We start from the raw sequence: 13,748 nt of genomic DNA on the forward strand, positions 1-13,748 counted from the left end.
AAAATGATGTCATGGCTTTAGAAGCTTCTGATAGGCTAATTGACATTATTTCAGTCAATTGGAGGTGTACCTGTGGATGTATTTCAAGGTCTACCTTCAAACTCAGTGCCTCTTTGCTTGACATCATGGGAAAATCAAAAGAAATCAGCCAAGACCTCAGATTGTAGACCTCTACAACTCTGGTTAATCCTTGGAAGCAATTTCCAAATGCCTGAAGGTACCACGTTCATCTGTACAAACAATAGTACGCAAGTGTAAACAACATTTGACCACGCAGCCGTCATACCGCTCATGAAGAAGACGCGTTCTGTCTCCTAGAGATGAATGTACTTTGGAGCAAAAAGTGCAAAATCAATCCCAGAACAACAGCAAAGGTCCATGTGAATATGCTGGAGGAAACAGGTACAAAAGTATCTATATCCACAGTAAAATGAATCCTATATTGACATAACCTGAAAGGCCGCTCAGCAAGAAAGAAGCCACTGCTCCAAAACAGCCATAAAGAAGCCAGACTACGGTTTGCAACTGCACTTATGGACAAAGAAAGTACTTTTTGGAGAAATTTCCTCTGGTCTGATGAAACAGAAATAGAACTGTTTGGTCATAATGACCATCGTTATGTTTGGAGGAAAAAGAGGGGAGGCTTGCAAGCCGAAGAACTCCATCCCAACCGTAAAGCACGGGGGTGGCAGCATCATGTTGTGGGGGTGATTTTCTGCAGGAGGGACTAGTGCACTTAACAAAATAGATGGCATCATGAAGCAGGAAAATTATGTGGATATATTGAAGCAACATCTCAAGACATCAGTCAGGAAGTGAAAGCTTGGTCGCAAATGGGTCTGCCAAATGGACAATGACCCCAAGCATACTTCCAAAGTTGTGGCAAAATTTCTTAAGTACAACAAAGTCAAGGTATTGGAGTGGCCATCACAAAGCCCTGACCTCAATCCCATAGAAAATTTGTGGGCAGAACTGAAGAAGCATGTGCAAGCAAGGAGGCCTACAAACCTGACTCAGTTACACCAGCTCTGTCAGGAGGAATGGGCCAAAATTCACACAATTTATTGTGGGAAGCTTGTGGAAGGCTACCTGAAATGTTTGACCCAAGTTAAACAATTTAAAGGAAATGCTATCAAATACTAATTGAGTGTATGTAAACTTCTGACCCACTGGGAATGTGATGAAAGATATAAAAGCTGAAATAAATAATTCTCTGTACTATTATTCTGACATTTCACATTCTTAAAATAAAGTGGTGATCCTAACTGACCTTTAACAGGGAATTTTTACTAGGATTAAATGTCAGGAATTGTGGAAAAACTAAGTTTAAATATATTTTTCTAAACATCCCACTTCAACTGTGCATATGTGTATGGTATTGAGCATAATAAAGTATTCAAAGTCTCTGTCTTCATTTCTCAGGGGAGCCCCCTGCCACGGCTACAGGCACCATTCTGGTCCACCTGGGGGATATCAATGACAACACGCCCTATGTGGTGGAGAAGAAGCTGGTGATGTGTGGTAACAAGGTTATTGTGCCGGTATCAGACAAGGACAACCATCCCTTTGGATGTCCCTGTTTCCTCTCCCTGGGAGCAGACAACAGAGACAAAGCACTGAAGAGCCGCTGGAAACTGGACCCTGCCACTGGTTAGCAGAATCACACACATCCATATACACACACACCAAAGCTCTGCATTTATCCTGATATATATTAATCTACTATTTCCGTACAGAGCTGAAGGGTTGTATAGCTGTCATAGACCTCTTACAAAGTCCATAAATACACATGGACATTTCAGCCAATCTCAACACAACCTGCTCACCTGGAAAAATACAAAAAAATACTGAGATGTCAGGTCCTTCAACGCTGCACAGCACTGAGTATAATTAACCCCCTACCTTCTTTTCCTCTCCTTCCACCCCTCTCTCTCTCTTTCTCCCTGGTGGTCAGGTGTGGAGGCGGGTCTGGTCAGTCTCAAGAGTCTGCCGTACGGTAACTACACAGTACCTCTGGTGATCCAGGACCAGCAAGGGATGGTTGTAAATGACACTGTCGAGGTTATGGTGTGTGACTGTGGGGGAGGGGACAAGTGTAGGGCCTCTCTACCCCGGACCTCCAGCCTGGGCTTGGCCGCTATAGGACTACTGCTGGCTGGACTGCTTCTCCTCTTACGTGAGTTCAAAGGGAATAGGTATGGAGTACTGTAGATAGAGATAAGGCATAGTTAGAGAGTAGGCGGACAATCAGTAAAGTCAGTTACTCAGACAGTCTTAGAACTAACCGTAGTGCTTATAGCCTGAAATCTGGAGTGGAGAAAGATTTGAAAGACACCAATTCAGTCTAATCCAAATCACATCTATCGAATTGAGATCAAACTTGTGATGCAATATTGCTAGAACATGTTGATCGGTAGCAGTAATATACAGTGCCTTGCGAAAGTATTCGGCCCCCTTGAACTTTGCGACCTTTTGCCACATTTCAGGCTTCAAACATAAAGATATAAAACTGTATTTTTTTGTGAAGAATCAACAACAAGTGGGACACAATCATGAAGTGGAACGACATTTATTGGATATTTCAAACTTTTTTAACAAATCAAAAACTGAAAAATTGGGCGTGCAAAATTATTCAGCCCCTTTACTTTCAGTGCAGCAAACTCTCTCCAGAAGTTCAGTGAGGATCTCTATCCAATGTTGACCTAAATGACTAATGATGATAAATACAATCCACCTGTGTGTAATCAAGTCTCCGTATAAATGCACCTGCACTGTGATAGTCTCAGAGGTCCGTTAAAAGCGCAGAGAGCATCATGAAGAACAAGGAACACACCAGGCAGGTCCGAGATACTGTTGTGAATAAGATTAAAGCCGGATTTGGATACAAAAAGATTTCCCAAGCTTTAAACATCCCAAGGAGCACTGTGCAAGCGATAATATTGAAATGGAAGGAGTATCAGACCACTGCAAATCTACCAAGACCTGGCCGTCCCTCTAAACTTTCAGCTCATACAAGGAGAAGACTGATCAGAGATGCAGCCAAGAGGCCCATGATCACTCTGGATGAACTGCAAAGATCTACAGCTGAGGTGGGTGACTCTGTCCATAGGACAACAATCAGTCGTATATTGCACAAATCTGGCCTTTATGGAAGAGTGGCAAGAAGAAAGCCATTTCTTAAAGATATCCATAAAAAATGTTGTTTAAAGTTTGCCACAAGCCACCTGGGAGACACACCAAACATGTGGAAGAAGGTGCTCTGGTCAGATGAAACCAAAATTGAACTTTTTGGCAACAATGCAAAACGTTATGTTTGGCGTAAAAGCAACACAGCTCATCACCCTGAACACACCATCCCCACTGTCAAACATGGTGGTGGCAGCATCATGGTTTGGGCCTGCTTTTCTTCAGCAGGGACAGGGAAGATGGTTAAAATTGATGGGAAGATGGATGGAGCCAAATACAGGACCATTCTGGAAGAAAACCTGATGGAGTCTGCAAAAGACCTGAGACTGGGACGGAGATTTGTCTTCCAACAAGACAATGATCCAAAACATAAAGCAAAATCTACAATGGAATGGTTCAAAAATAAACATATCCAGGTGTTAGAATGGCCAAGTCAAAGTCCAGACCTGAATCCAATCGAGAATCTGTGGAAAGAACTGAAAACTGCTGTTCACAAATGCTCTCCATCCAACCTCACTGAGCTCGAGCTGTTTTGCAAGGAGGAATGGGAAAAAATGTCAGTCTCTCGATGTGCAAAACTGATAGAGACATATCCCAAGCGACTTACAGCTGTAATCGCAGCAAAAGGTGGCGCTACAAAGTATTAACTTAAGGGGGCTGAATAATTTTGCACGCCCAATTTTTCAGTTTTTGATTTGTTAAAAAAGTTTGAAATATCCAATAAATGTCGTTCCACTTCATGATTGTGTCCCACTTGTTGTTGATTCTTCACAAAAAAAATACAGTTTTATATCTTTATGTTTGAAGCCTGAAATGTGGCAAAAGGTCGCAAAGTTCAAGGGGGCCGAATACTTTCGCAAGGCACTGTAGCAGTGACATGCTATGAAGTGTTATGCAACCATGACTTTAAACACCCGTGAGTTGTTTGTACTGTAAAATGCTATGTTATACGTTCGACTGTTAGCAGTGACACTGTGGTTGTGTGTCCCTCTTCCAGTGCTGCTGCTTTTCCTCCTGCTGTGTGAGTGTGGCGGTAAGACGTTCACACACCTCCCCCTCAATCTGCAAGACGAGGGAAACCAGACTCTTATCAACTACAATGAGGAGGGAGGGGGCTCCGCATGCAAGGTGTGTGGGGGTGTGTGCATGTGGGTTACGCGTGCAAGTGTGTGCTCGTGTGTGTGTGTGTGTGTGTGTGTGTGTGTGTGTGTGTGTGTGCAGTAATAATATAGGTTTATTAGCTATTTATTTGTACACAATGTGCAATGTTTGGGGTGTTCAGCACACAGACAGGAGCGTACAATACTATCCCTTACCGGGCTGTGATGTGCTTACATCATTGTGGTCATTGAGTCTGCGTGTGGCAGGTCTGGTACGTACTCATGGCAAGACAGGTGTTCTCCCTCTGTTTGTAATCTGACATGTTTCATGTTGTAATAACTTTTAATTGTTCTTGTCATTTCCTCTTTTAATGTTATCTTCTCTCCTCACCCCTTTTCTCCTTCTCGTTCCTCTACTGCTGTCCTATAAACTCCTCTTCTTTTCCAATCCAATCTGTTTACCTCTCCTGCCTCCACTCCTCCTCTCTCCTGCCTCCACTCCTCCTCTCTCCTGCCACCACTCCTCCTCTCTCCTGCCTCCACTCCTCCTCTCTCCTGCCTCCACTCCTCCTCTCTCCTGCCTCCACTCCTCCTCTCTCCTGCCACCACTCCTCCTCTCTCCTGCCTCCACTCCTCCTCTCTCCTGCCTCCACTCCTCCTCTCTCCTGCCTCCACTCCTCCTATCTCCTGCCTCCACTCCTCCTCTCTCCTGCCTCCACTCCTCCTCTCTCCTGCCACCACTCCTCCTCTCTCCTGCCTCCACTCCTCCTCTCTCCTGCCTCCACTCCTCCTCTCTCCTGCCTCCACTCCTCCTCTCTCCTGCCACCACTCCTCCTCTCTCCTGCCTCCACTCCTCCTCTCTCCTGCCTCCACTCCTCCTATCTCCTGCCTCCACTCCTCCTCTCTCCTGCCTCCACTCCTCCTCTCTCCTGCCTCCACTCCTCCTCTCTCCTGCCTCCACTCCTCCTCTCTCCGGCCTCCACTCCTCTCTCCGGCCTCCACTCCTCCTCTCTCCTGCCTCCACCCCTCCTCTCTCCTGCCTCCACTCCTCCTCTCTCCTGCCTCCACTCCTCCTCTCTCCTGCCTCCACTCCTCCTCTCTCCTGGCTCCACTCCTCCTCTCTCCTGCGACCATTCCTCCTCTCCTCATCTCTCATGCCCCTATCCTCCTTATTTTCCCTCCTTCTCTCTCTCGCCTCCTGTCCCTCTCTCTTAGGGTGAGCCCATGTTGATCTTGGCTCGCACCACTTCCAACCATGTAGCCGTGGACGTGGTAGATGGAATGAAGCAGGCCACCACAGGCATAAAGGTAAACTGGCCACTATCCTTACTTTCCTCTCTTCTTCTTAATTTTGTCTTTAACATCTCTTTCTGCTTCACAACCCTTATTTATAAATGGTCTATGGTCACAACAGGGTTTGAGGTTTTTCAATGCTGTGTGTGTGTATGTGTGTGTGTGTGTGTGTGTGTGTGTGTGTGTGTGTGTGTGTGTGTGTGTGTGTGTGTGTGTGTGTGTGTGTGTGTGTGTGTGTGTGTGTGTGTGTGTGTGTGTGTGTGTGTGTGTGTGTGTGTGTGTGTGTTCTGCACGGTTAGGTGGAGTTGTGTGTGTGTGAGAGAGTGTATGAGATGTATCGTGATGGAGGAACAGAGTTAAGAGAATTCATTAATGCAATGACAGTTACAGGTGACTCTGTGTAGGGTGTGTGTTTCCCTCTATGTACTATATAAGTATGGAAAGCACGAACTGAAGCAGGTTCTGTCACCACAAGCATCATTTATTTTCTATTGTACCAATAAAATAGCAGTAAAATAGCTCACATACATGATTTGGGTGTGACTTGTGACTCATGAGCACATGTGCCACATGCAAAGTGAGTAAGCCTACAACACTGACCACATTCTCCAAACCACACTTCCATGTCTAGTTTGACTGTGCAGGGAAGATGAACCAGTCTGCTAAAAGAATGTGTTGGTGGCCCCGGAAAAGGTGGCAGTTACACTTGCTTGTAAATACCTGTAGGCCTAGTTGATCGGCTTGGATGACTTGTCTTTTGTATTAAGTATAGAATACAGTACAGACAGCGGCCTCCCGAGTGGCACAGCAGTCTAAGGCACTGCATCATGACCTGGAAACCCATGAAGCGGTGCACAATTGGCCCAGCGACTTCCAGGTTAGGGGAGGGTTTGGCCGGCTGGGATTTCCTTGTCGTGCTCTAGCGACTCCTTGTGGCAGGCCGGGAGCCTGCAAGCTGACCACGGTTGCCGGTTGGACGGTGTTGCGACTGACACATTGGTGCGTCTGGCTTCCGGGTTAAGCGAGCATTATATCAAGAAGCAGTGCGGCTTGGCAGGATCGTCTTTCAGGGGACGCATGGCTCTCAACCTTTGCCACTCCCAAGTCCGTCGGGGAGTTTCAGCGATGGGACAAGACTGTAACTACCAATTGGATATCACAAAATTGGGAAGAAAAAGGGGTAAAGTACAAAAAAAAGTAATATCATGGTAGTGTGTACTAGAGATGTATGGAGTGTACGGAATAAAATAGAGTGAAGTAATGTGAACTAAGATATTTAAAATAGTGGATTGTGTAGGGCACAGTGTGCACTAGAGGGCATAGTAAAGTATGATGGTGGGAGAACATTAGTGAGATTTAGAAGATTTATGAGGTGCGCTAAGTTATATAGTGCATAATATTTTATGATGGTTTCCTAAACAGGATGGACTTGTTGGTACAAGCATGCCATCAGCTTGTCAAATGAGAATGAGTTAGAGCCAAGTCTCCAAACTGTAAGATAGCCCTACTGTTGAACAGAGCTAGCTACTATCTACCTTTACCGCTCTATCTGCTACGCTACACCTCTTCATATAATCATGTTATTAACTCTTTCAACAACAAGAAGAAGACTAGTTACTACATACAGATGTAGTAGCTAGCTTAATCTGAGCCAGTTTGCTTCTGCAGGGAAATAATCCTGCACCAACAGGAAATGTGAATTATTATGTGGATTATAATTCATCGACATTTTTGTAGGCGTTGATACATTTTCAGGTAGCACTTTATAAAAACGTCACATAATTCTAATACATTAGTAAATCGTTTATTCACAAGTTATTAATCATTACTCACACATTTGTAAATGTTAGTAACCTAGTTACTCACACATTTGTAAACAACGTTTAACGTATTTAATAATGATTCGTAAGATCATTTATAAGACATGTAATATAGATCCTTATAAACCATTAAATAATCATTACTTGTCTTTTTGCATGGCCTTGTCTAAAGTGTGGGCTATTTTTACTTTAGAAATACTTTAGAAATGTTTTGTGTGACCAGTGTAATTTGGACATGCCATTGGTAGACATTCTATCTGTTAAACCTATACCGGGACGGTTGAGCTAACGCGCACTAATGTGATTAGCATGACATTGTAAGTAACAGCAAACTTTCCAGGACATAGACATGTCTTATTTCGGCAGAAAGGATACATTCTTGTTAATCTAACTGCACTGTCAAATTTACAGTAGCTATTACAGAGCATTTGCAGTCTGTCCACGAGAGATTAAGTGCAGCCCATAGACTGCTTACGAGGTAAGGAAAGGAATATGGGAATATTTATTTTTGCTGAGCTATCCTATTACGTTTAAATAGTTACTACCTCCCCTTTAAAGGTCCAGCCAAGCAAAGCCTTGTGTGAAAAATTGTCTGCTGTTTAAAGAGTGAAGCAATGGAAGCACATATCAGTAGCAAGGAAAGAATACAAACGCACTAGACAAAAACTGGCTGGTCCTGCCAGCTGTTGCGTGTAGAATGCCTTTCCCTGTTTTATGATTAGTTCGCATTTGAAAGGTTGCAAAACATTAGCAAAAAAAACATTCCCATTACTCTTCCTCAAATCCTTGCAACATTTGTTTCACAATGTCACTCAAAACATTTATAAAGTATTTATAAAGTATAAATAGCCCACACTTTAGATGAGGCCACGCAAAAAGACTTAACTAACGATTAGTAAATGGTTTATAAGGACCTATATTAAACATCTCATGACTGGAGTAATGATTCATAAATTATGAATAAACTATTTACTATTCCATTATAAATAAATGCTTTGTAATTTGGAGGTATTATATTTTATATTATATTATAAAAAGTCAGTTTTCGTAAGGGAAAATTAAGTCTGAAATGTAAAAGTGGAAATGACAAACTTCAGAAGCCTTTTTATACCTCAAATGCACTAAAGGTTTTACATTTCTTTCATTTCTACTGCAAAAGGGTGATCAAATTAAGATCCTACATCTGTACTCCGTCTTCCACCATTTCACTACAACACCGTGATCACGGTCTAAATCCCTGTTGTTTAAAGGAAATGCCTGAAACTAGATTATTGTTCTGGAGAGCTACTGTCCTGTAGGTTTTCAATCCAATCATAATCTAGCACACCTGATTCTAATTAGCTGGTTGATAAACTGAACCAGGTTAGTTAAATTTGGGGTTGGAGCAAAAATCTACAGGAGGGTAGCTCTCCAGGAACAGGGTTGGAGACCCTTGCTCTACATACTGGTCTTGACGAGAAGAAAAAAAAAACTGTTGGGGGACGTTCTCTTCTGCACTGTTCAACAAATCCAGTAAAGTTAAGAGTGTCACCTTGGTTCAAAAGCTCTCTTTCGATATCCTCTGAAAACCGAAACATCCGGTTTTTGGGTACTCGGCAGAGGCTATTTATGCTGTGCTTGACTCTCTTCTCTGATCGGATAGCTTACTCAGGAGACCAATGAGATGACCCAAGAGACCAATGAGACATACAGAACCACAGGGAGGACCGTGGTAAGTGACAGCCTTGCTGACAAACCTGATTTTTCAAGCGTTGAAGTTCCAGCCTAAATTCAGCGAAACGGAAACAAGTATATGTTTTAAAACCTGTTGTGTTTTAAAATATCTTTGAACTACTTTTCCCTGGAGAGCTACTGTCCTGTTGGTTTTCACTCCAACCCAAAACAAGTGCACGTGATTATAACAATAAGCTCGTTGATCAGCTGAATCATGTCAGTTACAACTGGGGTTGGAGTGAAAACCTACAGGAGGGTAGTTCTCCAGGAGCAGGGTTGAAGAGCCGTGCTCTAGCTCATTCTGAAGTTTGGGGAACTTTGTAAATTGCCAATGTTTTATCTACTACAGCTTGGACCAGTTGTACTACCCCGACGGTTCGATTGCACTGAATAGCATTGTCTTTAACCCGTGTCATCTATTTATGAGAGATGTAATCAAAGAGCATTGCATGTTCCTTCTACCTGTCTCAGTGGTATACGTCTCATAGTTCTATGTTGAGTGGTCCTACATCACAGTGTACAAAACACAATTTAACTCTTTATGGTCCTCAATTATAGTGTCATTTAGCACTTTGTGCATTTACACTATCACCCTGTCATTATCTAACATGCGCATCATGGCATTACTTAGCTCAACAAAATAGTGGTGACAACAGTGGTACACAATTCTGATGGAGGATACACCAAGCTGATGGAGTAGGGCATCAGTGTACACTACATGACCAAAAGTATGTGGACGCCTGCTTGTCGAACATCTCATTTCAAGATCATGGCATGAATATGGAGTTGGTCCCCCCCATCTGCTACTATAACAGCCTCCACTCTTCTGGGAAGGCTTTCCACTAGATGTTCGAACATTGCTGCGGGGACTTGCTTCCATTCAGCCACGAGAGCATTAGTGACGTCAGGCTTTGGGCGATTAGGCCTGGCTCGCAGTCGGTGTTCCAATTCATCCCAACAGTGTTTGACGGGGTTGAGGTCAGGGCTCTGTGCTGGCCGGTCATGGACCTCGCTTTGTGCAAGGGGGGATTGTCATTCTGAAACAGGAAAGGGCCTTCCCCAAACTGTTGCCACAATGTTGGAAGTACTACAGCATCGTCTAGAATGTTATTCATTGTATACTGTAGCGTTAAGATTTCTCTTTACTGGAACTAAGGGGCTCCAGACCATTATTCTTCCAACACAGTTTACAGTTGGCACAATGCATTCGGGCAGGTAGCGTTATCCTGGCATCCACCAAACCCAGATTCGTCCGTCAGACTGCCAGATGGTGAAGTGTGATTCATCACTCCAGAGAACGTGAGGTGGCATCCTATAATGTCGCCATGATGAAAGTCACTGACCTCTTCAGTATGGCCATTCTACTGCCAATGTTTGTCTATGGAGATTGCATGGCTGTGTGCTTGATTTTATACACCTGTCAGCAACGGGTGTGGCTGAAATAGGCTAATCCAAATACTTTTGTGTATATATAGTGTACATTATAAGGTATATCATGTATAATGGCAGTTGTGCCCATTGTCTCAGTACTCATCCTCCATCTCTCCCCAGGTCACCAAGCTATCCTCCTCAGGAGGGGAAGGGATCTCAGGATGGGGAACATTCCAGAGAATGAGCGAAGCCAACGGAACTCTGAGAAGCCAGGATGGGCAAGGCAAGGTAAGTGACATCTGCTCCAGGCAGCCACAAGGGGGCAACATAACCCTCCTTTTTCTACCTTAGCGCTGCATACAGTGCCTTCTGAAAGTGTTCACACGTCACACCCCTTGACTTTTTCCACATTTGTTGTGTTACTACCGGAAATGATAATATTGACATTTTGTGTCACTGGCCTACACACAAAACCCCATACTGTCAAAGTGGAATTATGTTTGCAGAAATAATGTACAAGCTAATAAAAAAGGAAAAGCTGAAATGTCTTGAGCCAATACGTATTCAACTTATTGGTTCTCCTAATACTGTAAAGAAAGATAGCAGATCGAAGGGACGGTGGTATGGCAAGTGCTGCTTCTCCTCCATATTCTGTTATTTTATCTAAAAGAGCAGGTGTATGCCAACCTGGTCTCAGAGCATTCCGTATTATTCTCTACGTAAATCTATCAGGTATGAAGGTAAGACCCAGATACAGCCCACATCGAATAAACAATAGTTTAATATTGGTTTAATAATAGACAGGTCAAGGCAGGCAGGGGTCAGTAAACCAGAGGTGGGGCAACGGTACCGGGTGGCAGGCAGGATCAGGATCAGGGAAAGGCAGAGTTTGGTAATCCAGAGGGGGGCAAAGGTACAGGTAGGCAGGCAGATTCAGGGTCGGGGGAAGGCAGAGTGGTCAGGCAGGCGGGCCCGGAGTCAGTACAGCCAATGGTCAAAACCAGGATGGCGAGAAACTGGAAAAAGCAGGAGCTTGGACAAAACGCTGGTTGACTTGAACAAACAAGATGAACTGGCAACAGACAAACAGAGCACACAGGTATAAATACACAGAGGACAATGGGGAAGATGGGCGACACCTGGAGGGGGGGTGAAACAGATCAGGGTGTGACAAAATTCAAGACAAGCTTTTAGTTTGATAGGTTATGTTTCGTATGATATGTATTCATTTGTGGATGTTTATCACCCATTTTGTCTGATATATTACGAATTACAAATCATATTATATGTTGTGAATTTGCAAACCTACAAAATGTAAAGTCGCAAAACGTAATTACGAATTTGCTAAATATATGATATTTTAAGAATTATAGCTAGGTAGCTAATGTTAGATAGCTCACTAACATTAGCAAGGCTATGGGTTAGGTTTAGGGTTAAGTTTAGGAGTTCGGTTAAATGATTACGGTTCAGGGAAGGGTTAGCTAAAAGGGATAAGCAGTTGCAAAGTAGCTAAAAGTAAAAAAAAAAAAAAAGTAGTTGAAAAGTTGTTAATTACACCCACTCCGACCAACTATCCACTCTAACCACAGTAGAGTGTCTCGGCTTTAGATACAGAATAATACGAAATGCTCTGAGACCAGGTTGTGTACGCCGACCATAGCTAAATAACTCACAAAGATTTAAAGCTCAATTATGCGTTATAACTCTAGTAAAATTGTCAGCTATGTAGCTGTGTTCTCTTGATAATTTCAGTGCATCCTTGCTGAGATGACACAATGAATCTACTGTCGGAGTCGGGGAATGCCATCTCCGGACAGGACACAGCATGATGTCCTGACTAATGGCCAAGTCTACCTAACTTCCTACTTTACTGAAACACTTGGGAGTAACAAACAAGTCCTTCAACACCTATCGTAAACTGCTAAGCTACCTGTTGACTACCCTCCTGCTCTCCAGGGACGGACACTTCAACCCTGGGCCTAACACCACCAAGCTATAAAAACTCACCAGAGTGGAAAGCAGTGGATGGCAGTGGAGTGCTATGGTTCCATGATTTCTCTTGAGTCGTCCGTCTCCAAGACGAACTTTGACTGTCCAGACATAGTGTAAACAAGTCCCAATACGCGATTACCGACTCTGCTTCTGGCACGCAAGCTGTTTTAATTAGTTCCTCGCATCCAGTGCAAGCACGAGGGATAGTTAATTTCACTACCAAACTACCCCCAATCAAAACTAAACTGCCTAAACCCAGAAGTCAGAAAACACCGAAAATATATATTTCACTCTCGAGTCATCTGGGACCCACGAGCCAAACCCAAGGGATTACTCGAGGGGTACTTGAACATTTGCAGTGTCATTCCAAAAAGTTCTCGAATTCAACATCTATCCGGTGAAGTCCACAAAGCATATTGTGTGTAACAAACAGTTACATGACCTATAGCAAATCAAAATATATTTTAGAATCTTCAGATTAGCCACCCATTGCCTTGATGACAGCTTTGAACACTCTTGGCATTTTCTCAACCAACTTCACCTCAAATGCTTTTTCAACAGTCTTGAAGGAGTTCCCACATATGCTGAGCACTTGTTGGCTGCTTTTCCTTCACTTTGTGGTCCAAATCATCCCAAACCATCTCAACTGGGTTGAGGTCAGGTGATTGTGGAGGCCAGGTCATCTGATGCAGCACGCCATCACTCTCCTTCTTGGTAAAATAGCTCTTACACAGCCTGGAAGTGTGTTGGGTCATTGTCCTGTTGAAAAACAAATGATAGTCCCACTAAGCGCAAACCAGATGGGATGGCGTATCGCTGCAGAATGCTGTGGTAGCCATGCTGGTTAAGTGTGCCTTGAACTCTAAATAAATCACAGAAAGTGTCACTAGCAAAGCACCTCCACACCATCACACCTCCTCCTTGCTTCACGGTGGGAACCACACTTGCGAGATCATCCGTTCACTGACTCTGCGTCTCACAAAGACACAGTGGTTGGAACCAAAAATCTCAAATTTGGACTCATCAGACCAATGGACAGATTTCCACCAGTCTAATGTCCGTTGCTCGTGTTTCTTGGCCCAATCAAGTCTCTTCTTATTGGTGCTCTTTAGTAGTGGTTTCTTTGCAGCAATTCGACCATGAAGGCCTGATTCACACGGTCTCCTCTGAACAGTTGATGTTGAGATGTGTCTGTTACGTGAACTCGGTGAAGCATTTATTTGGGCTGCATTTTCTGAGGCTGGTAACTCTACTGAACTTATTGTCTGCTGCC

The 13,748-nt window shown here is 43.6% G+C and overlaps 1 protein-coding gene across 1 annotated transcript in view; it reads left to right on the plus strand.

The window, feature by feature from the left end:
- The window catches only part of LOC139416276 (cadherin-like protein 26), a 40,319-nt gene that overhangs the window by 12,917 nt on the left and 13,654 nt on the right, over positions 1-13,748 (plus strand). The window contains exons 11-16 of the mRNA XM_071164739.1: positions 1,423-1,650; positions 1,955-2,176; positions 4,184-4,314; positions 5,502-5,594; positions 9,042-9,110; positions 10,664-10,771. Coding sequence (XP_071020840.1) covers positions 1,423-1,650; positions 1,955-2,176; positions 4,184-4,314; positions 5,502-5,594; positions 9,042-9,110; positions 10,664-10,771 — 851 coding nt within the window. The remainder of the gene's footprint in view (positions 1-1,422; positions 1,651-1,954; positions 2,177-4,183; positions 4,315-5,501; positions 5,595-9,041; positions 9,111-10,663; positions 10,772-13,748) is intronic.

The sequence above is a fragment of the Oncorhynchus clarkii genome, chromosome 9 (genome assembly GCF_045791955.1).
Source record: "Oncorhynchus clarkii lewisi isolate Uvic-CL-2024 chromosome 9, UVic_Ocla_1.0, whole genome shotgun sequence".
NCBI lineage: Eukaryota > Metazoa > Chordata > Actinopteri > Salmoniformes > Salmonidae > Oncorhynchus > Oncorhynchus clarkii.